The sequence below is a fragment of the Rhinatrema bivittatum genome, chromosome 1 (assembly GCF_901001135.1).
Source record: "Rhinatrema bivittatum chromosome 1, aRhiBiv1.1, whole genome shotgun sequence".
NCBI lineage: Eukaryota > Metazoa > Chordata > Amphibia > Gymnophiona > Rhinatrematidae > Rhinatrema > Rhinatrema bivittatum.
The window spans coordinates 68,828,509-68,853,330 of NC_042615.1; the positions used below are offsets into that span (position 1 = coordinate 68,828,509).

Consider the following 24,822-nt stretch of genomic DNA (forward strand, 5'->3'; position numbering starts at 1 on the left):
TCAAAAAACCTCATGGATAATTCTTGTGACCATATTTTATACTCTTGGGTAGTAGTATATAACTGCCAGAGTCTCAAAAATTGACCTATAGGAATAAATACCACAAGTGAACAATTGTTGACTTGGAGATCGTATGACAGTGAACTTTATTTATCTCCATTAGTTATTAACCCTGAGTTAACCTTATAACATTCCCTGATGAAGCTATTGGTGAACCAAAGGGCCTTTGTTGAGTATGGGTACATAAACAGGTTGTTACAGGGGTTTATGACAACTTGCTTTAGATTTGTTGTATGTTATTTTTATATTGATTGATGTGTATTATTATATATATATTTATGTGTAGGGTAGGGTATACATCTATTGTATGATATACAATTTTTTGATGATAGGTTTTATGCTGAATTTATAATAAATGATTGAATATAATACATGGGTATTTTGATTTGTTAGCGCCTAGATTTGGCAACTCGGGTTGAAAATCAGTGCTAGGCACCTAATGTCCTTCCCCCAATCTGCTACTGCCTCTGGCTATGCCCACTTTTTAAGTACTTAGTGAAAACAAGCATCTCAATTTAGGATCTCAATTCCAATCAATTTTCAGAGGGACCTATTTAGGTGCTTAGCTCTCATACTTAAGTGCCTGAACCCTTTCAAAATTGACCTCTTAGACCATAACTTTCAAACCCGTGTGTGGGTGTCCATGTACATGCGCTTCATTGATGCCAGTTTCGTGCCGAATAACTACACTTTATATGTAGTTATTCGGCGCGACACCGGCAGCGATCGCACCACGGAGGTGCGATCACTGCCGGCTATCGCAGGACCGCCCCCTGCTTCGCCACCCCGCCCCCCGTTACCGCGGATTCACGCCGCCGTGGTGTTTTTGTAAATCTAGGCCTTAGCCCCATGTGTGCAGTATTCTGTAAGACAAGAGGTTGGGATTCCCATTGAATTAGTAGACACATAAGTTATCACTTTGAAAAAGTGTGGAAAAAAATCCTTGAACATAAATTGGCATTTTGCAAGATGATTGACTACATATTTAAATGGCTGATACAAGTTGTAAGAAAAAAAACAAACTATAATCTCAAAGACCACCTTCATGGATTTCTCTTAGAAAACAACTAGGAATTGGAAACCAGATAAAAGTATTTGTTTAAGCAGAGGGTTATTATACTGGATTTTATTTCCTTGGAAAGGAGCACCCTGAGACTTTGAAGGAGCTCTTACAAGCAAAATGCTCTTCTAACAGAAATTCTTGTTAAACCTGCTATCTGAATAGCTTTCACATATTTGTATTTCTTGAGAATCACTAATGAAACGACATACACATTTCTTCTATATATGACTTGACAGTTTACTACTTTGTTAATAATATTTGAAATGAAGTGATAGTACTGTAGTAGAAATAGGGAGGGGTCCATGCATGTTAATGGACACAGCCTAGCCTATTGTCAATAGCCAAAGGCATGTGAGATCACCGAGTCTGCATATTTGGCTGATTGATCCCCCTCCTTTCCCCAATCACTTTTATGCCTGGCATCCTATCGACCATCACATTTGTAGGATATGTCAGGGGATCCAACGGGATCCTGACAGGGGTGCTTTTTTCGATTATCCTCCCAAATGCACGTTCTGGAAAGTAGGGTCGATTAGTTCTGCTTGGAAAATTTTTGTTTCTAATAGAATATTTTGTATTTTTCAGTACACCTCTGCTCTCACCTACGATGCTGTCCAAGTGATGACTGAAGCCTTCCGTAATCTACGTAAGCAGAGAATTGAGATTTCTCGGAGAGGAAATGCTGGTGATTGTCTTGCAAACCCTGCGGTGCCCTGGGGTCATGGTGTAGAAATAGAAAGAGCATTAAAGCAGGTAGGCTCTCAATAAAAGTATTGTGCTGGGATGATCACGATAACAAGAATTTAAGTGCAATATACACGGAATCTTTGTACAAGGCAGTATTTATTAGCTTACCCCCATTGGCCTTCAGTTGTTTTTTATTCAAGGCAAAGTTCAAAAAAATAGATGAAGCATCCTACAATCACAGAGCAAAATATGTGACACCACGGTATAAAAGATTCTTTTTCTCTCAGTTTATCACTGCATTCCATACAGGAAAAATAAGCATTTCCATGTACAATCATTTATTTTTAAAGTGCTTTGTTGGTAATAATGTTTTTTTTTGTTGCTCTTCCTTTGCAAGTTCTCTCTGTTTCCCTTCTTGCTCTTAAATGAGAGACAAGGACAGTAATTTTCAAAACGGTGCCCCAGGAGCACTTTGGCACGTGTGTGTCTTTGTGTGCCCAAATATATGGCCATTTTGTAACTTGCAAGCTTTTACGGGGTAGATTTTAAAAGCGTGTGCGGGCGTACATATGCGCATGCTACCCGGCGCGCACACATGTATGCCCGAGTTTATAACATGTGCGCGCAGGCACACGCATGTTATAAAATACGGGGTCAGCGCACGCAAGGGGGTGCACAATTGTACACCTTGCGCATGCCGAGCCTGCTCCGAGCCGCACTGCCTTCCCCCTTTCCCTCCAAGGAGGGAACTTTCCTAACCCACCACCCCACTTTCCCTTCCCGTCCCTTCCCCTACCTCCCCCGCCCTTTCCCCCCTACCTTTGATTACTTCTTTTTTTTATTTTGAAACTTACTCCAGCCCTGGGGCTAAAGTAAGTTGCGTGCGCTGGCTGACTGCTGGCGCACAATCCCCAGCACAGCAGCAAATATGGCCGCTGTGCCAGGAACCTGACCCTGCTCCCGGACCGCCCCTCCCCGCCCCTTTTTGCAAGCCCCAGGACTTACCTGCATTCCGGGCTTTACGCGCATTGCTGGGCCTTTTTAAAATAGGCCTGGCGCGCGTAACCCTTTTAAAATCCGGCCCTATATGCGCTCGTGTTATAAAATAGCCTGACCGTGTGCACATGCATGTAAATCCCGCTTCTACTGCATAAATTGTGAAATTTGAAAAGGGGCATTTTTCCATGCCATTGCCAGTTTCACCAGTTCGTCTACCAATTCACCCAGTTAAAACAAGGTAGTCTGCATGCCCTCCAGCAACCCCAGAGAAATGGCTCTTTCTTTATATTTTTAAATGTACACTTCCTCCATTGTGAAATAAACTTACGCAGCAGGGGGATCTGGGTATGTGCCCAGGCGTGTAAGTATTTATGCACACATCTTTTGGCCATGCCCTGAAATGTCCATGTCCCGCCCAGATCACTGCCACTTCCCACCTGTTTTTGAAAACTTTTGAGATGTGCGTACAGTGGGAGATATGGGCCTCTTTTAAAATTTGGGGGGGGCGTGCAAGCTCGACTTGTGCGTGTATCTCCCGATTTTGCCATTTGCCGGACTTTTCAAATTCACCTCATTGTACGTGGCCTTCATTGTTATCTCATTTATCTCCCACAGTCAAGATAAGTAATGAAAGAAAACAGAAAGATGAAGTTTCTTCCAGTACCTGTCTTTGACTGACCACTGGTAGGAGCGATATTTTGCTCATATAGTCACACATTGGAAGTAGTCTTTAAACAAAGACATAAAATAAGCTATAAATAATTTTGGATAGAGAGAAAAAAAAAGATCAGGCAACTGTGTGTCAGCAATTCAGCTGAAGATGAACTTAGGTGACCTTAACTTGATGTCTGTATCTCCGGGATTGCAGGATTATATCTTGAAGCTATGACATCATGAAATAATCATCTGGATTCTTTGCCAGATGTAACGTTAGGTCTTTTATTTCTACTCATCATTTTATATTTTTTAATTTAGTGTCTGGACCTTGGTTTAAGGTGGTGGGCTAGAGAGACTGTGAACAATGACCAGGCTAAGGTTCCACCTGTATGTTAACAGTACTGTGCTATCTATGTCAATGGGCTGTTAATGAGGCTTCAGTGACACTCTCCGCTCATGCCAACAAGAGTCTGACTTGGGAAGGGTAGTCCAGCCTACTAGAGCAGATTGTTAATTACTGATGCATCAGGCTGCCTCTAATTAAAATGGATTTTGATGATCAGATTTGATTATTATTACATTATTGTTTGACCTCTTTCTGCACACAGGTTCAGGTGGAAGGCTTATCAGGGAATATCAAGTTTGACCAGAATGGAAAAAGAATTAACTATACAATAAACATCATGGAACTCAAAAGCAATGGTCCCCGAAAGGTAATTTTAACTTTAATTGTCCTCAGTACTTCTTAAGTTATGTCATTATAGCTGTCAAAGCTTTGAGAGAACACATTTTTTTAAGAGAATGTGGGCTGTGTAGCTGAATCACATAAATTACTGCCAACTGCCGCTGTTCTTGTTCACTAGCACATCTTTTACTCCCACTCATGCCACTGTTTCATATAATTACAAAACACTTGACATACTGTGCATCTCTCAGCCTGTACAGATGGCATGTAAAGCATGGTTCCTTTATGCCAAATGGAACAGCCACCTCTTCTTGCATAACGCACACAATATGGCTGCACAATAAGCTGAAAGAGTGTTCCACTGATGGATTCTCTCTTTGCCTTGAGATTTTTGTCCATAACATTCATAATAATGTGGTGAGAACAGAGAAAATAAAGGTACCATCCATGTGAAGGATAATGCCAATGACTATGATTTTAGTTTTAAATTGAAAATGTTACAGTTTAAAATGGGATGAATTTGGTGATGGAAATGATATATGTTTATGGCATTGTGCATCTAAGCCATAGGCATGGAATTGGGTGAGCCACAGGTGCCATGGCCTAACCAAAATCTGGCCCTTCCCACAGAGCCACTTTTGGGGAACTGGCGCCGGGTCCGGGCAGACAGAAGTTATTTGGTGGCAAGAGGAAGAGAGCAGAGGTATATTGGCCATGTCCTCCACCTCGGCAGCTGTGAGCCTGAAAGATGCCTTGAGCTGCATGGACATTGTACAGCCACGCAGTTCAAAGCAGCAATCGAGCTAGACGGCAGAAGTGTGGGAGGACACCAGCATAGGTGCCACCAGTTTCTCCTCCTACCAATGATCAGCATGGGAGAGGGAAAAAAGGAAGAGAGAGACAATATTGGGTGGGCAGGGAGGGGGTGGGGAAGAGAGAGGGCTGGGATGTAGAGAAAGAAAGGGAGGGAGTGGGAAGACAACAAGGTGGTGGGGCAGGGGAAGAGAGAGAGAGAGGGGAGGGAGGGAGGGGATGTGTGGGCATGGGGGAGAGAAATTGGTGGGGGAGGGGGGCAGATTGGTAGAGAGGGTGGAGCTTGGTTCGCTTGGCCTCCCCCCAGACAAAGAGCCATACATCTAATAGCACTAGTTAGCTTCCTCAGATGACTCTACAAAGTACAAAGGCACCCTATCAATACTTCGTGGTACCCTTCATTTTCCTCATTTTGAGGCTTTCAAGAGTGCAAACCCATTGCAATAAATGCACAGGATCTATTTTGTCTTTTTTCAGATTGGATATTGGAGTGAAGTGGACAAAATGGTTGTGACTGTTACTGATGTCCTTTCTGGAAATGACTCCATGGGTCTGGAGAACAAGACTGTCATTGTCACCACTATTTTGGTAATTAACCACATTTTGTTGGGACCGGAAAGGGTTTTTTCAGTCTGAATCACAGTTATGAAGATTATTACGTCTTTGTTTTGCTGCAACCTTTGCCAGGCCACAAAATACAGCCTGTATTTTTCCTATTTATGATATGTATTGTACTATTAGTATACTGGTAACAGAAGAGAAACAAGAAGTTTTTTTTTCTTTCTTGCCTTTGTGATCCCATCAGGGTTTGCAACCAATAAGGATCTGCAAATCCTCAAAAAACTGTTCCGTGAATAAATTAATGATTTTTGTGAGGCCAATATTCAGTAGTCCATTTAGTGGACAAGTTATCCAGCTAAAGTTAGCCAGATATCTTGTCCCATATATAGTGGTATAAGCATCCCACTGAATATACTTGCCAACATGTAGCCGGATAACATAAAAACCTAGCCAGCTTAATTTCAATTAGCCGGGTAGGTTTTTAAGTTATCCGGCCTTGTGTGGCTGGATAACTTGCTACTTAGCCGGATATCCTCTATCAGAGCAGTGCTGGAGGCACCAGGAACGGGGAAGTGAGTCCCTCACTCCCGGCAGGGAAATTTCAGGTATTAGGGGGAGGTGGATAGGTTCGGGGGGAAGGACAACATTTCACCATTGTGGGTGGGGAGGAAGTGAGCCCGATCTTGATACTTGCTAATAAATGGTGCAGGGGGCCGGACACATTATGAGAGGTTGGGGGCGGGTGCAGCCTGACAGAGCCGCGTGAGTCATATTTTTGCGAGGGGAGGTGGATCGGGCTGCTGGCCCTGTTACTTCACTTTTTTTTTTTTAAGGTGCTGACAGCGTTACTAGTAGCCAGATTTCTTATAAAGATATGCTCTGTGGCCCACTCAAGGCCCGATAATATTAGACCTGTTCTGAAGCAGCTATTCTTAGCCAAATATATCTGCAATTTGGCAAAGTTAGCCGGATAAATAAACCCTTCCTCTGAATGGCCCCAGACTGTTCCTTTTTTATCTGGCTAAATGGCTTTTGAATATTCACTTCAGTATTTCCAAAGAAAAATGACACAGTTGCAGCAAAATATTCCTCAAATTGATGAAAAATCTACCAATGAGGTGAAACCTGTAGTAGTTTTCTCTCATATGGGTATTGTTTTCAAAATGTTGATAATTCATGCCATGAATCGCATGATATGTTTTTATAGAATGAATTATATTCCTTGATGTTGTGATTCATATGAACCTATGAAATCTGCAAATCATTTAGGAAAATCTTTGGAGGGTAAAGTACAGCTGCTGCTACATGTTTGTCATTGTTTTTTCTGTACCCAATTTTAGGTTAATACTGGTCCATAGTAGTAGTAGTTATATGCCTTTGGGTCAGTTCTCAATAATGGGTCACAGAAGACTTGTAAGTGTGTTACATTAGCTGATTCAAGCATTTATGGAGAATAATATCTGTATGGCAGAATAAGAATGTCTGCTCTATAAAAAGATTTGATTTGGGCCCTATGATGTCGATATTAAAGGGTTTGTTTGGCTAATTTTTTGGAGTTAACCAGACAAACCCCAGGTCTTTGAAATCCCCTCACCCCACCCCGGACATTCACCAGCTAAATTTTATCTGAGCAAATCATTGCCCATACAAAATTTACCTGGATAAAAAGAGATGATGCTTTTGTTTAGCTAGTGCTAATTAATTCTGGTCGGCCAAATAGCCTTTCTAAAGTTATCTAAATAATGTACGTACAGAAAAAGCAGGCCAACAGTACCTGATTTCCCCTCTCTTCCACCTGCTAAATAAAGTAGTGGATCCTCGGTGCTCCAATCCTATCCCCCCCAACAACTATATAAAGAAAAGTGGTTGGCCAAATCCTCACCACTCAACGCCAACAGCAAACTCCCAAAAGTGCCCCTGAAGCCCAGCAGAACAGCTCCTGGCACTCAATGGGCATTTATTCATTTCTCTTCAGGGTGACTACTAGACCAATCTCTGCTCAGAATTCAGTACTGAATTGGGGGTAAGCTCCTTCCCCGTTAGTGAAAGAACCAATCCTTGTTCAGAACTCTCTAGTAGAAAAGGAGCCAATTGCAGATCCATTGACATCTGGCATATGACTGAGTGAGTGCTGAAGCTAAGAATGAAGGAGCCAGCAGCAAAGGAAAGCAGTGGGATGTACTCAGCCAGTATTGAGGCAGCAGCGCACGGTCTGCTGGCTGCCTCCACCTAGAGAGGCAGAGCCAGTGTCAGGAGAGGCGGTAGAAGTGTTTCCCATCTCACTGCAGCGCTCGGGAGCAGAAAAGAGGAAGTTTGGAGCAGTGCCTCATGTCCAGCTCAAGCCCCAGCTCTTTTCTCCCCATCTCCATGCCATCTGTCCTGTTTCCCCAATTTTTCTTCTCTCTTTCCCTCAGCTCTTTCTTTTCTTCCCTATCCTTCGGCGCGTGAAAGCCGAGGTCGGGCTGGTGTGCGCTGGCGGATTTTAAAAGACACCCATGTATGCGCGTATCGCCCAGTACACTCACTAAACTTTTTTTCTGAAACAGATTTAGAATTTTTAATATTCTGCTTTTTGGCCCTTCAAAGCGGATCTCATTCAGGTACTGCAGGTATTTCCCTGTCCCCAGAGGGCTTACAACCTAAGGGGGTCATTTATCAAAATGTGCTAAGGTGTTTTCGCATGTGTTAAGGGCTTATCGCATGCAATAGCACCATATTTTATTGTGCGATGGAAATTTGGAGGAGTTAGGGAGGTAAGGTTTTATTGCCTGAAAGGCCTGTTTGAGAGGAGAGAGAGAGAGTGAGTCTAGCCATACTGTCTGCTCCCTAGATAGGTATTTGTATCCCTATAGTAGGCCCACCTAGTAACTCGAGGTGAGGGTTAGGTATTGGTGTAGGGGATTAGGGGCCACTTTGACATTCAATGCGAGACGTACGAACAGAACAGTGGTTTCTTGTGAAGATCTGAGGACCGACGGAGAGAGGAAACTCACTCCAAGATGAGATTTGGGCAATGTTCTCTCAACCTAGCTTGATGGACTCTCTACCTGGGTAACATCAAGGTCACAAAGAGTGGCAGTGGGATTTGAAGGCTGTTCTCCGTAATTCGTAGCCCACTGCTCTAACCACTAGGCTACTCCTCCACAGGAGATGCAGCTGATTCCTTGATGTGACAAAATGCAGACTCTCCTCACTTGCCTTCTTCTTTATACCTATTGAATTAAACTTGTTAAAGTCTTAGGGCCTGATTTTCAAAAGTGTTCTGTTTACATGCTTAAAACTGGGTTTTACACTTGTAAATGCACTTTACCCATGTAAATGGGCTTATGAAAATTGCTACAATATATGCCATTGAATAGGTTTAGCCAGTGTTAAGGGCACTTAATGCGGGTAAATGCTTTTGAAAATTGCTACAATAGTATGTTATATTTACATGCATAACTCTTGAAAATTCACCTGTTAGCTTATGCATGGTAAGTTTAGTCCCAGGTTCAGGTCCCAGAGTTGCATTTAACCCTGCAAAGAGCTGCATGCAGCTCACGAGATGCCAGTTGGCCACCTCTGGCATAAACCCATGGCAAAAACTGAATGTGCCATATATTTCTGATGCAACTCCATGGATTTTAGTGCAGGTGCTGGTGCATGCACCCTATTTTCATTCTGTCTAAAATTTCCATCCTGCTTTGGTGGTTAGCAGTATATTCCTTTCCTGATCTTCTTCCAAGCATACACTTTGAATTTTATTGAGCTTTTTCAAATTGTATATCATTTTAGTGATGAACAAATGTGACATCTGGGGTAGTGAAACTTCATAACTCATTCACTGGGCATTCAACCTATATCAATAAAGGACAATTACTAATGTACTGATCTACTTTAGACTACTATAAATACATAATATAATTACTTGTTGTCAACTCACAAAAGTGCAATCTTTACTTATAGGAATCCCCTTATGTTATGCCGAAGAAAAATGCAGATCAGCTGGAAGGGAATGAACGTTACGAAGGGTACTGTGTAGATTTAGCTACTGAAATAGCCAAACACTGTGGATTTAAATACAAGCTGACAATTGTTGGTGATGGCAAGTATGGAGCCAGGGATGCAGACACAAAAATTTGGAATGGAATGGTTGGAGAACTAGTGTATGGGGTAAGTGCACTTCTTTACATTTAACAAATAACCAGGCTTGAAAAGACCTTGTAGTAATAGACATTTGATTCAATGGAAACAGAGGCAGAGCTGACATCCACAGGGAGAATACTGATGATTAAAGATCAGTGTGGAAGAAAATATGCAAAGTAGGCAAGGGGAAAGGCTTAAGCTGTTCTACCTTTTTTCCTCGAGGATATGCTTTCTTATATATAAAGACAGTTGTGTGATTGAGGCATACTTTTATCTAAAAATGGTTTGATATAAATGATGTAGTAAGGATGTAAAAAAGTCAGTACCTTTCAGTCTATTATATATCCTGATCTGACACCTCCATTCTCTTGTCAATATGATGTCTCTTAAAGATTCTGGAACATTTAAGATGATGAAGAGAAACCGAGATTACAATATCATATTAATTTATTTAGAAGACTTTATTGCCCACACTTATAATGTTCGAGGTGGTTTTCAGATTGTGCCACTCTGACAATAAGAACAATGTCTTTCATCACTTATAAACCATGAAATTAAAACAAATCTAAAAACTATATTGTTTAGAGACATACAATTTCATTTTTCAATTAAAAAGAAAAAGATGAAATTTTGATGTCTATGAAAGTCAATTTTCAAAGGATCTACCCATATAACTTTGGGAGTCCACAGGTAGATCTGGCTGTTTGACAATTTTGCCCCATGTAGTAGTAAGAAGCCTGCATGTTTTTCATAAAAAGGAGACATTCCCATCAGTTTAGGTTGGGTACATAAACTACACATATATAATTTAATTTTCCAAAATATGCATGTAGTTTCTTCTACCTAACCCATCGGGTGAAAAATAAATACACAGGAACTTTTTTACTGACATAAGTTTAAGTACGTTTTCAAGGAAAAGCTACCCAGGTACTTTCCTTTTGAAAATTAACTACGAGGGCACAAAACTGCCAGCATACTTGCTGCTAGGCAGCATAGTGAAAATTGATCCTTAATGTCTTATTTGATGTCTGTGTACTTTAGGGCTTTTTTTTTAAAACCAATTTAGAATATCTGTATTTGCAGTAACTTGATGACACCTCAGATATCAGGAAGACAGACTGGCTAACAATTTTATATAAATTTATCTTTGCAACACAATTAATTGGTACTGTATTGCAATATAGATTGCAATACAGTACCAATTAATAGCGCCATTCCTAATTTGTGATTCACAAAAACTCTTACATAGATACATACATAGAAATGACGGCAGAAAAAGACCAAATGGCCCATCTAATCTGCCCAGCAAGCTCCCACACTTATTTTCCCATACTTATCTGTTTCACCGACCACCAAGTTCAGGGCCCTTGTTGGTAATTGTTTGATTCAAATTTCCTGCCACCCCCTGCCATTGATGCAGAGAGTAATGTTGGAGTTGCATCAAAGGTGAATTGTAAGGCTTAATGGTTAAGGGTAGTAACCATCGCAACAAGCAAGTTACCCTGATGCTTGTTTACCCCGACTGCACAGATCAATGCCTTGTTGGATGTGGTTTTGCTAAGTGCTATTCTCAGGTTTTATCACTTTGCTTTCTTTCCCTTGCAGAAAGCCGATATTGCTATCGCTCCATTAACTATAACATTGGTGAGAGAAGAGGTGATTGACTTCTCAAAGCCCTTTATGAGTCTTGGGATATCTATCATGATCAAGAAGCCTCAGAAGTCCAAGCCAGGAGTGTTCTCGTTTCTTGATCCCTTAGCTTATGAGATCTGGATGTGCATAGTCTTTGCTTACATTGGGGTCAGTGTAGTTTTATTCCTGGTCAGCAGATTTAGTCCATACGAATGGCACACTGAGGAGTTTGAAGACGGAAGAGAAACGCAAAGTAACGAATCAACTAATGAATTTGGGATATTTAATAGTCTCTGGTTTTCCCTTGGTGCCTTTATGCAGCAAGGATGCGATATTTCGCCAAGGTTGGTTACTCGCCCGTTTCAGCTTTGTGCATTTTTGGTCTCAGGTGGATGTCATGGTGCATATATGTTCACATTCAAGAAGAATCCAGATGCAGATGTTCCCCATTCCCCCAAACTGTTGTATTCACCATAAAAAGAAATCAATTTCAGGAAAGAGGTAGGGTGGTGAAATATTTGATCGATACTCGCCTAATGTCGATCATACATTACCACAGTGAAAGTATATACACCATGTTGAGGCTGTAAAATGCATAAGGTTCTTGTCATTTCATGCCTTCTTGGAGGGGTACCGTGTTTTTGCTGCATATTCCCATTGTACAGTCAGCGTCCATCTGGTTTACGTCAACTGTAATGGGAAAAAAAAGGTAACACACTGCTGTTGAGCTCCAGGAGCAGAACTGTCCCTGCAAAAACACTTTGCATTCCATTCCACCCATTTAAATGTCTTTTCTTGCAGTCACTGCATGTGTCAAGTTGTTAAAAGAAAATACTCTTGCAAGGCATGCAGTCAATAGATAATACATTGCAGGAGTCAAAAAGGCATGAGTCTGAGTGGGAACTAAGAGTCCAATTCACTGAAAATGTATGCAGCAATTATACTGGTTTTTCTCTGGCTTTATTATGGTAAAAGACAGAGAAGAGTGCTATAGGACAAAAATATTTTTAAAATGAAAGTATCACAAGCACAACTATAATTCTGTCTCCCTCCTTTCCCAGTACATAAATGATTGCATTTCCTCAGCTAAGGGTAACGTCAATTTATTGTAAAGGAAAAATGACTTAAGCATTTTCCCATAGACACCCGTTGGAACACGTCACCGAAAGAAAGAGCCTCGTGACTGTATAAGGACAAGTTTAGAAGGATATCCTGTAATATGGATATTTCAGATATTTAAAGAAATACAGTGAGTTAGGAAGGGCAATTAACAATAGGGAGATACCATTATTTAGAATCTGGGTAACCATGATTAATGGCCTGTTTCACTAAGGCTTTTCTTCTATTCTCTATCTATGAGGAGAAAAAGAAGGTTAATAAACCTAGTCCTATATATTTTCTTCTATTTTAGAAGAGGACATATAGTTAAACAAGGGTTACAATACACAGTTTTTATTCTTGTATGCTTCTAAAGGCAAGGAAACCTCATTGATTCTAAGAGGCTCACTGGCCAGCTAGGAAAGTTAGCCAGATACATTTATAGTAGGGATATTTGGTAACATGGGCACGCCACTGAATATACCCAGCTATCTTCAAGTTAGCTGGATAGCTTTATCTGGCTAACTTTAGGATAACTCTTTTGCTGACCTGAAGTTATCCAGCTACCTTAGTTGGATAATAGTGAAAACAGGGGTTATCTGGCTGACTTACAAGGATAATGGCGCTCCACCCTGCAATGCTCTTGGACTGTCCCTGACAGAGACAAATAACTTTGTAGCCAGATAAACAGCCATACCATTATGTCAGGGGAGATCAGACCGGCGGGAGTTTTAAATTTCAGCATTTGTCCAGCTAAGTGCCCAACTGAACCAGAAAACACGCTTAATATGGTCCTTTAAATGTTTAACTATACTGCTTTGAAAAGTAAAGGGGAGATCATATTAATATGAGCAGATATAATTTTATACTGCAAATTATAATTATATGCTACATTCCCTTTTTGTTATTTATGCATTATTATCCCATTATCATTTTGAGCATTGAGAAACTTGTGTTTTAGAATGCTCAGTAACTTTAGGAGAAAGGAGGTCAGCTCAGTGGAATGTACAAGTATTATATGGCTATAATATTTCTGTCAAATCACAGCTATTAATATTGAATGAAATTCAAAACCAATTCCAGCTATAATCATGCAATCAATTCTTCTACAAACCTAAAAGATAGAAATGGATGGAGAAGGGAAAAGAAGGTATCTCCTAAGCCATTATGTAACATGAGCCATGAAATGGCATACTTTCCTAAATCCCACTTTCAAGACACTCCATAAATTTCATTTTGTTTTACAAAACACAATGAATTCTGTTCAGCAAAGGTCTACTTGATGCTATAGGCCTTTATGTCTACAAAAAACATGACATGAAACTATTTCTTGTAAACATATTGACCTCTATACATTATGATATCATGCCTATCTTATAAAATGTTTGTAGCCAAGATAAAGAATACTTCTTTCTGTATTTCCCTTGCTTTCATTATATATATATGTATGTATGTATTTATATATATATATATATATATATATATATATATATATATATATATATATATATATACATACACAAAGAGAGAGATTCATTCTGACCAACATAATGCTGATTCGTGCAGTATTTTTTCTAACTACTGAGGAATGTTACTGGACATATATTGGGTGCCTTAATGATTTGTGTATTATCCCTAAGATTACAAGGTAGCTGAAGGCTGCATTTATTTAGACCTTTTTCATTAAAGATCTTTAGAAAGTGGATTGTTCAGCTCAGCTGATCAATTCTGCCAAGGGAGGGCTGTTACAGTTTCACAGCAGGCACAGTCATTGAAAGAAACATTAAAAATCATGTTCTCTATACTTAATTTTTCTTACAGCATTTTCTAAGCAATAATCCCCTTGATAGCAGGCATTTTATCGAGAGTATTTTACCCCTTTCTTGTTAAATGCATTTAGCTTAGGACAGCTAACTAGTTATAGGAATCTATCTGGAAAAAAAGGCTGTCTACTCCTATGACTGTTTTATTTCCCCATATAACCAAGAAATGTGTTTGAACATAAATAGTAAATACAGATTAAGGCAATTTTAATTTGGTATTTTATAAAATCTCCCAGTCAAACACATAATTGCAAAATATTTTTTTAAACAGACATTGTCAAAGCATATTTGAAGATATTTTATTCTATTTGTATTCGTATGAATGTAGTATTTTTTTTTCCTAAAATAGTCAAAAATTGCCTGCTTATACAGGAGATCAATAAATCTTTCAGGGTCAGCATGTATCTAATGCAGAGATGGGATTTGTGTGCAAAAATGCAAAACTGGACAATCTGATTATTTATTATTGCCTTTTGTGGTAAATAGATCCTTTTTATGCCATGGATACTTGCTAGCTCAAATGAATTTGATTAAGCCTTTAGGACTATTTTTGTATGGACACAACATTAGAGAGGAGAGAAGATATATTTCATCATCTTATACAACACTAATATAATCTTACTGAAAATAAAGTCTGTAGAACAGTGCTGAGTAAAGGTTCAGACCAATCAGGTATCTGTCACTGAGTAGACTTTATCTGTAATTGAGGAAGGTATGACATCCCGCTCAGCTGTCCTTCTCTCAGCATACACATAACATACAAATGAGTCATAAATCATTCCTTGGATGTTAATGCCCACAGCTGTTTATTAGATATCTGACAAGGAAATCTAATTTGGGTACTTGAGCCTGGCTATACCTATCATACACTCTAGTAGGTGTCATCGGGTCTTTTTGTGACCTCTTCTTGCCGGTTACCCAAGATCCCACCTCTGATCTGTCATGCTTTGTCAAATCGACAATATCATTGGGCAGGGGTGCTTAACTGGGTAGATCACCTCTCAGCAAGGCTGTCGGCCTCCCTTCCCATTGTGGGTAAGCAACCTCCTGGGAGTTCTCCTGGTCCGACCCCTGTCATGCCTTCTGGGTCGTAGTTCTTTTTGCAAAGGTCATGACCCTAATCATGACTTCATTTAGCATTCTGTCCCCTCCCCTAAACAAATTTCCCCTCCCTCAATGCAATGTTCAAACATTCCATCATTAAGAGCCCACCCAGTGTGGGATCAGAAATGTGTAAGGGGGGGGGGGGGGGGAATCCCCATATAAAAGGCTGCAGCTTAGCCATCAACAAAGCAGATTAGTCTCTGCAGCTCCTGCAGGAATAGGTCATGGACCATACATATTATCCAAGGGGTGTACCCCAGGCTGAAAAGATCCGGACAATGCACATTTGCCCATTAGTGATTAAGGTGCAAATCCCCCCAAGTGGTGTATGACCTTGCCAACTTGCCTATTCACTTTCATCCAGTACCTCCACCACTAGCTACTCCTGGCCATCCGGTGACGAGGAATAATATCAAACCTGCCATTCAGCAGAAGGATAGCAATTTAAGGTCATCCCTTATGGAATTTATCAGCATGAGGCCCTATATTTTTGCAAGATTGTTACCTCCCAAATAGGTGATGAGGAGCTTAGGGCAGGCCTTCTAATCACAGGAGGTGTAAAAGTTGGCTCCATTGCATTCCTCTATATTCACTCCACCAAACCTGATACCTTTTGGCAGATACACTAGGTTATGTTCAGAGCTTCCATGAATGGCCCACTGCTGTGCATGGGCTATGAAAGAGTGCCTGACTGTACAGAGTGATCAGTCACCGGACGCATCTTCAGGGAGGAGATGTATGAGGTTTATGCACTGAAACATACAATGTTATATGCTGAAATAACACTAACCCTGGGTGAGCATGAGGTAGCTATCACCATGTCTAATGGAAGATGTGTATACTGTGGAGCACCAGTGGCCTATCCACTTTGTGGCAGCCCTGGGGAAGCTAGTAATATCTGTACAAGATGCAATGCCAATGTGAAATGAGTGAGTACCATAACACCCACTCTGGAGATGGGCAGAATCAAGTACCCTCTTGAAAACAGTTCAGTGGTGATGTGTTCTGGTGTCCTAGGAATAATTTATCACCCAGTAGGGGAATGGCCATGTAAGCATGCACAATCTATACCAGGCACATCACTACACTGGGCCCTGCTAATAGGGTGTTGACCTGCCCCCAGACAGACTCTATCTTACATCACCATATTTTATTTATTTATTTCAGTTATTGTCCGCTTTTCAGCACTTCAAAGCAGCATATGTATTTCTTTATCTGACCATCCTGTTGTCGATTATTGTGTTGTCAAAGACAACACCCTGTTAGTACAGATGTCTTGCGTCATACTTCCCTGAATTCTCTGACCCGTATGGCCCCAAAGAAGCCAGGGAGAAAGCTGCTCGAAACAGTGAGGTCTCAAATTCAAAATAAACCACACTTAGCAACATGTGCCAGAGCTGTATCAGTTTGTAACCCCCTCTCTCGTGGAGACTATCTGATGCAGGGCTATAGCAGAATCCCAGTGCTGTCTTTATTTTCCCAGAGCTATTTCAATCTCAAATACCAAATTTCAGCCCTGGGGCCCGGGTCTGAGCTCCTGGGCCCTTGGTGCTGTGGTGGAGTAACCAAGCTGCACAGTCACTCTCACACATAGCTCAATACTCCCAGTGAGGTGTCTGATGATCTTAAAGGGCACACTTAAATAAAAGGCTCAGTCCAAAGCTGATATTCAAATAATAAAAGTTTACTTAAGCTTTAAAATTAGGATCCATGCAACGATTCCAAAAAACATGAATAAAATACAAATCAAGAAAAAGTAGATTTCCCTGTCCATAGTATCTCTTTGGTTGACCCTCTTTCGCTCAATGTGTCAGTTTCTCTTTGTGGAGTTTGCTGGCTTCTATTTTCCATTTCCTCACCCTTTGATTCTACCCCGTCTCTTATACCCCTCCAGTAGTCTAAATATGTCAATATAATGGTGGTGCTTGATGTGATGCCATAAAGCCCTCAGAACAGACTGCCATAGTTTAGGCTTAACAGTAGTACTCACCGAAGACCCAGATGCATTTGGGGTGCCCTGGTCACCTCCCTATGATGAGGACCTAGAGCTACCAGAACTGGAAGAAGAAGTATGGGCGATGCAGGTAGAAGTAGAACATGAAGAGTGTTTGTGGCCTCTGTGCTTGCCCTTGTCTTTATGATCAACTTGTGCTGGTATTGGAAGAGGGACCACAACACCAGTGGGCTTACCATGTGAAAGGAGAGGAACAGCGTTGACTGCAGCTGGTATCTCAGATAAGATAGGCTTGTGACCTGGAGCTTGGTCCTCAACTGGGTTGTAGGCCTGGATATCTGTGTGAGGAACAGTAGTGGCCAAGAATACCTGTACAGCAGTGTGATTCAAGTCAGGAAAGTGTTATATGTCGGTAGGATGAGGCACAGCATCCGGGGTGGTACCCATGCTCAGCATGTGAATGCCCAGGAAAATTGTAAGGGGAGAGCCTCATAGGAAAATTGTCATAATAGGGATGGAAATAGGTCTCTCTATGGGGAATAATCATGGGAAGAATGTCTGATAGTGGAGTAAGCATGCCCATGCTGTCTCAGGAAGTAATCCAGAGGACTGGGACCAAGGGAGCACCCCTTAGAGTGACATGGATATCCTGGCAGAGAATACTCATGGGGGGTAGTATCTTCTGAGTATCCCACCGAGCACCAGTGAGGAGAAAGGTGGCAAAGACAGGACTTCCCAGAGGAATCCAAAGACCCTGCCAGAGAAGGGAAGTGAAAAAACAGATGGGTGTGGTTCTAACTTGGAGGGCTAGTGGATCCTTTCTGATATGGAGCACTCTGAGATTTCATTGTCACCTTTGAATTCTATCATTTCCCCACTGTGAGGGTCTGGTGATGAAGCAGGAGCATTGCAAGGTGGAGTTGCAGCTCTGATTGTCATGGAACTCCTGCCCAGGGTATCTGAACACCATCCCTATCCTCTTCCACTACAGCCCCTGGCACCAGATGTTGAAAGAGAAGTTTTTAGGACATGCTGGGTGGTGATTCCCTGCCCTGCTCCATGTCACAATGCGCTCAGGGGTCTGCACGGAAGTCCCATTAGTTTCTAGCTCAATAGAGCTAGCTGGCAAACGAGCCACAAGGTTGGGGCACTCCTGTCCCTTACCATCCAGCACTAGGGATCAAGTGCTTTAATGACCTAGCCATGCATTTTGCTGGGGCAAGACAAGCCACAGCTGAGGGGTCTGACCGATGGGGCATACAATAGGAAATACAACCAGCCACCAAAGAAACAACTGCAAAGCAATAAGCCTCAGCCCTCTCTCGAATACCCCTTCTCTCTCTGTATATAATATATATGCATATAAATATATACTTAATTGGGATGCATGCACTTATACATATGCCCTGAAGAGGTAATTGGGGATTCGCAGATACTCACCGGACTGGTCAGTTGGGCCATCCCCTAGCACAACAGCACTTATCTTCCCTTGTTTGCTGTGTCTCCCTCACTCTTTTCCCTTTTCTAAATGTCCAGTAGAAATAATTGCAGGGTCAGCCAGGCTCCTCTCTCTCTCTCTCTCTGTTTCTATTTTTTCAAATCGAATTGGGGCTTTTAATTGGCCCAAAGAGCAGAGAATGGGGCCTTTAGGTGGCCTGCAGATAGCTCAAAATGAACCTTTAAGTGGCCCAAAGGAGGAGGAGACGTAAGGGCCTTAAATCTAGACCCGGATTGAAGTCCTCAGGTTCCATGGGCAGGCAGGAAAGAGAGGGGGGAGCTGTGTAATGGCCTCCCTGCCGGTTACACAGATGGCACCCGTGCATGTACGCTAGGGGGGCCCCCATAAAGCCCTAAAGGTGATAATCTGATTGCTTAATTTGGACTCTCTGCTTGTATGAAATGCCTCATGTGAGGATCAAGTTCTCTATGTGGGGCAGACCCTAAGATATTTTCACCGGTACGAGCTAAAGCAATCCTAACTGAACTGGATCCTAAGAGTACTTTTACCATTCGATGTCCACGGGGGAAAGAAATCCCATTAAACAGTGCGTGTAGAACAAATAAAACCAGAAAATAGAGATAACCCTTAAGTAAGCACAGGTCTGAACTGCCTGGTACGTCACCTCCCTGTCATTTGCAATCAAGAAATTAAGTAACTTTTTCCTCAATATGTTTTTAGAAGTTAAGGAATCTTGTAAGGAAGAAAATGACACTTTGCTCAGAACAATGCAGAGTTATATTCTTAAAGACTCAGGGTTGGCGCTAGTTTATAAAAAGCACACTATAAATAAAACTATGCACGTTGCAAACCTGGGACCCGGTTAAGCAATACATACACACTTGGTTGCTTTATCAGCAACTTGAATTGTTTGGGTCTGAACTCTTATTAAGGGCTTGATTCATCAAAGTCTTTACCATACACACAGAATAGGACAGAAACTTTAGTAAAGTAAGCCCAACACTTAACTTAGACTTAGGATCAGATTCATTGAGGTTTTTCTCCCATACTCTCTCTCTATATATTGATTAGTTCCCAGTGTCTTTAAATGGTAAGATGGTATGGTAAATAGCAAACATTTATCTAAACAAGAATTTGCCCCCCTCTCAAGAACAAATTGCTTTATTTTTTTCATTTGCTCACTGACATAGTCCTTAACATATTTCACTGCCCTCAGTTTGGTGAGACCAGTTTTGCACTTTTCCACCTGTTCTTGCTTTAGGTTTGTAGTAGAAAAAAATAATAATAATTGGTTTCCATGTTGAGGACTTTTGATTCAGGAACCTTGTTTTCAGAAAAGTCAGTCTTTTATTTCTTTTTTTGCCATTATTGTGAGAAGTCTTATTTGGCTACACAGAACTATGCTTCAGCATATCACTGAGCTGATTGGCAGGCCGAGTGGTGGGTAATTAGCGTTTGATCTATCCTTTCTTGGGCCATTGATCAGCTCATGCTCAGATAGCTATGTTTCGGACACATTCTTTAGTATGTCCCTAGTAATTAATTACAGGTCAGTGGTAGTGGGTTCCATGGGGGCTAGGTGCACCTACATCAGTATATATATCAATCTAATTGCAAGGTAGCACTCCCCCACCCAGCAGCTCATCATCTCATAACCAATCTTCAAACATAAGCTGTTGCATGATTGCTCTTATATTTATGTATTTATTTATTTATTTATTTACATCCTTTTAATGTACCACCTTCAAGTCCAAAGACCAAGCAAAGTGGTATCCAGCCTTCTTCATGTCCTAAGATAGTAGAACCTCCCTCCATGGATACTAAACTTGGTATATATTTATTTTTTTATTTAACCAACAACCTTAGCGCCACTGATAAGTTCTTTTGGGACCTTTTTTATGTTTCACATCAGGAGCAAGGATCAAAGCATTCTGCTGGTGAATACGAGTAACAATCCTTTGATAAATCGAATTGCACTGCAGGTTGTAGAGGTGGGGAGTTGCGGGCTGGGGAAACGACCTTAGTCAGCACATCTCCCATGCAGTCCCATCTTGGGAAATAGTTTTCTGTGTGTACTGGACTATTTTACACTGGTGCAGGCTAGACTGCAATGCCTTTCCCCTGCATACATCTTTGACACTTTGGCCCAAGTGCACTTCATGCCTCAATATAAACCTTTAATTATTGAGCTACTCTCGACTGAAGTCAAATCCATGACACTGTCATCATTTTTTTTTTCTAATAACCTTTAGAATCCATCTGTTGCACACTATATCTTAATCTTTTTTTTTTTTTTCTTAAGGTTTGTCTGTGCAGGAAGAATGCATGAGGCCCTTTGCAGTTTGTTGCAGCTAAAGCTTCAGATTATTGTTTAATTCTTAAGGAATTTTTATCATCCCTTTGCTTGCAGTGTTTGTTCTGTCATTTCTTGCTCCTTGTCCTGCTTTATTAAACACTTGTCCTTCAGAAAATCTTATGTTTGGCAAAATTCCCTCGCCCGCAGCTTGATGCTCTGTTCAGTGCTGCACAGTTTCTATTCCGAGTGCTCCAGGAGCTCTGTAATTATGAATCATTGTGTCATGGAATATAGTACCATTATTTGTCCAGTTGTCTTAGGAAAAATTACTTAGTAGCAACTTTTGTTTGCATTTCATGTTAGATTTATTTCCCTTTTCCTTTCTTGTGCTATGCCATGCCCCCTTTCCCCCTGTCTCCCTGTTTGCTTCATGGGCCATGCATCAGAGTCCAAGTCTAATAGCATGGAGTGCTGCTTTCTGAACGCATTAACGGGAGAGGGGGGGGGGTGGGGGGAGGGCACTGTAAATGGAAAAGTTTCATTTCATTATCACTTCTCGAAAATGAACTGAATCCATAGAGACCCATCAACCATCAAAGTACAGCACCGTTTTCCATGGAAAATGTATTACTGTGTGTGCATTACTGCAATCGCTTGTTTAACTGGAGCGCAGAGAAGCGGCAAGGACGCCTGAAGTAATGCCCTGATCTAAATGCCATTAGTGTTTAAGCTGATAACGCCTTCCTAATCAGGACATTCATTTCATTTTACCAATCCATTTCATACTTGTTATTAGATCCCTGTCTGGGCGAATTGTTGGAGGTGTGTGGTGGTTCTTTACCCTGATTATAATCTCATCCTACACGGCCAACTTAGCTGCCTTCCTGACGGTGGAGCGGATGGTGTCCCCCATTGAAAGTGCAGAGGATCTTTCTAAGCAAACAGAAATTGCATACGGAACGCTGGACTCTGGCTCTACAAAAGAATTTTTTAGGGTAAGATTTTCCAGTATTATGGCACTTTACTGCGCTGGTAAAATGATTACAGTGTAATGTTTTCAGCAGCATGATTTTTAAAATGTCAGTGTACCGATGAGGATAGAATGCACGACCTGTATTAATTTAGTTCTGACGTTTCCTCCCAATGCAAGGGATAGTGCGAAAGAGACTGCAGTCCCTGCCCCTGTGGGCTCCCATCTTTTCTGGCAGGCCCTTCCCTTCCAAGCAGGAAGCATATTAAGCACAGAAAAAGGGACTGCCAGAGGGTGGCTGTCAAGCAAATGCTTACCTTGTGTCCTCATACTTCTGCTAAAATTATACCTTGCTTTGTCATTTTCCTTCTATAAACCAAGGTGGGAAGGAATTAAAAAAAAATGGGGAAGGTAGTGGATAAAAAGGGGGGGTGGGGGGTGGGGGGGGGAGGAGATTGGGAGGGTAAGAGAAGGATAGGGAGTTTAAAAAAAATGAGAGTGAGAAAAATTGCAAGTTGGCATAGTCTTAAGGGTAAGGAGGGCCTGGATGACCAGCTATGGGATGAGGAAAAGGGGATTGGGGAGTGTCACGGGGAAGAGAGATATGTGGATCCAGTACTGAGATACTTATTCCGTAGATAGGGACTGTAAATGCTCCTTTTCAACAGACATGCTGCATGATGTTCTGCAGAGATCATGATACTCTCTCTTTAAATGAGGCCAGAACATTTGCAAATGGGTCTTTTAAAATTATTTTCCATGAACCTTTTTTTTTTTTTTTAGCTTGTATTCCAATGGAATTGGATAGAGTAAAAGAAAATAGTGCAGGGTAGTCTGGGTCTCATGATATTCCGTGGGAGGAAAGAAAAAAAAATGTTGTTTTTTTTTTCTCAAATGGGATACAATGGGAGCTATTCAAGTAAAGGGGAGGCAGGCTGGACTTCCTCCTTCTCTAAGCTGGAGAAATAATATTTTAGTTAGAGGCATCTAGAAGACAAATAAAAACTGTGTTTCTAGGGGATGAGTCGCTAGTTGTGAACAGGAAAGGAGGTCAAATGAAACTTGGAAATGGAAAGTACAGGAGGGTTCCATCTCTTCGTTTCTGAAAATATTTGTATTTTGACCTTGTGAAAATTTGTTTGAACTGTTCCGGTCCAAGCCAGGGCCTTCCATGAAGCCAAGGTTTATGTCACAGTGACCTATTACGGCCTAGGCCTACACAAGGCCCAGGCCAAAGTCGGGGCCTTGCACAGGACCAGGCCACAGCAGGTTGCCGCATCCTCTGCCTAGGCCCTATGCAAAGCTCAAGCTTGGAGGCATGGACCTTATGCCTGGACCTTCACCAAGTTCAGGGCCCGGGCCCGACAATGTGGCCTGGCCTGGAAGCTGGGAGCTAACACCGGGACCTCAGGCCAGACCCAGGTCTGATGCTGGGGCCTGGCCCAGAGGAGAGGTCTGATGCTCAGGGCCTGGACTCAGGTCTGGAGGCTGAGTCCCTATGCCGGATCCTCAACCTGGACCCAAGTCCACTGCAGGGGTCCAGCCTAGAGTCTGGGTCATGACATCTGGGCCTTGGTTCAAGGTTAGGCCCAGGCCCAGAGCAAAGGCCTCGGAGCTCCTCTTTAATGTTTCTTTTCTTCGGTTCTTCTTCACCAACTTATGCCATCTGCTGAGGAGGATACACTAGAATTCATTAACTCCAGTTGAATGACCCCAATGGATGGCATCGGCAAAGAAGAGCTGAAGAAAAAAGGTGCTGAAGAGGAGCTCTGAGGCCTGGGTCTGTCCCCAGCCTCAGAGCCCAGGCATCAGGACCCAGCCTCTGGGTTGGGTCCTGGTGTCCAGTCTTGGTCCGGGCCGAGGCTCTGACATCAGGACCCAGTCTCCAGGCCAGGCCATGGCATCAGGATGGGGCCAGGATGAGGGATCAAATTTGGTAAATATGGGAGTAGGCATTCTTGGGATCTCTCAGGATTTCACCATGAGACTCAGGGAATTTGCATCAGTTGCAAGGTCTCAGGGGAAATACTAGAAATCTCAGGGCCTCTCTGTTCAGTCACTCTCATTCCTCAGTAAGCCTGCAGAGAACAGAAGTGAGGTGACTCTGGAGCAGGCACTGTAAGCAGCATGAGGGGAGAAACTGGAGAGGGGCTGCAAAACTCAGGGACCGATGCAATAAAATTGCGTAGAAAGCGGGCGCTGAACAGTCAGCGCCCGCTCTCTTAATTCGCGCATGGTGCCCCAAAGGGGGGGGGGGGCGCCATGCAATATTTGAATTACGGGGTAGTGCCTCCTCCCTAGCGTGACCTGCCGCGGCTGCCTGCCTGCCAGTAATAAAAACGGCCCCTGAGTTTATCGGCGGCCATTTTCATTACTGGCAGACTTCCGAGTTATGAAAACTGATGCTGGTAAATTTGGCCTCGGTCTTCATAACTCGGCGGTCTGTCGAGTTATTTTATTCATTTTTTTTTTACTTTAAAAAAGTATAGAAAAGCAGTTTTTTTCTGCTTTTCTGTACTTCTTTTCAATGCGCTCAGCTATTAACGCCTGCTCCAGGCAGGCGTTAATATCTGAGCGATAAATGTGCATCTGAGACACACATTTATCTTTTTGCATTGGGAGTGAATGAATAATAGGCTCATTCAAATGCATTTGCATGTGATGAGCGCTGTCTCATTCACTCCACGTTAGATGCATGTTAAATAGGCGCTAATCCCCTTATTGCATTATGGGATTGATTAGCGCCTATTTTATCCATGTCTAACTGCTCATTAAGAGTGCTTTCGGCATATTGCATCAGCCTCTTAGTTTGCAACTGTGATCTCAAGACTTGAGA

The 24,822-nt window shown here is 41.9% G+C and overlaps 1 protein-coding gene across 1 annotated transcript in view; it reads left to right on the forward strand.

The window, feature by feature from the left end:
- Positions 1 to 24,822, forward strand: part of GRIA2 (glutamate ionotropic receptor AMPA type subunit 2) — a 293,056-nt gene that overhangs the window by 216,355 nt on the left and 51,879 nt on the right. Inside the window, 6 exon segments of the mRNA XM_029615842.1 lie at positions 1,709 to 1,876; positions 4,075 to 4,179; positions 5,442 to 5,552; positions 9,471 to 9,677; positions 11,256 to 11,626; positions 21,813 to 22,011. Coding sequence (XP_029471702.1) covers positions 1,709 to 1,876; positions 4,075 to 4,179; positions 5,442 to 5,552; positions 9,471 to 9,677; positions 11,256 to 11,626; positions 21,813 to 22,011 — 1,161 coding nt within the window.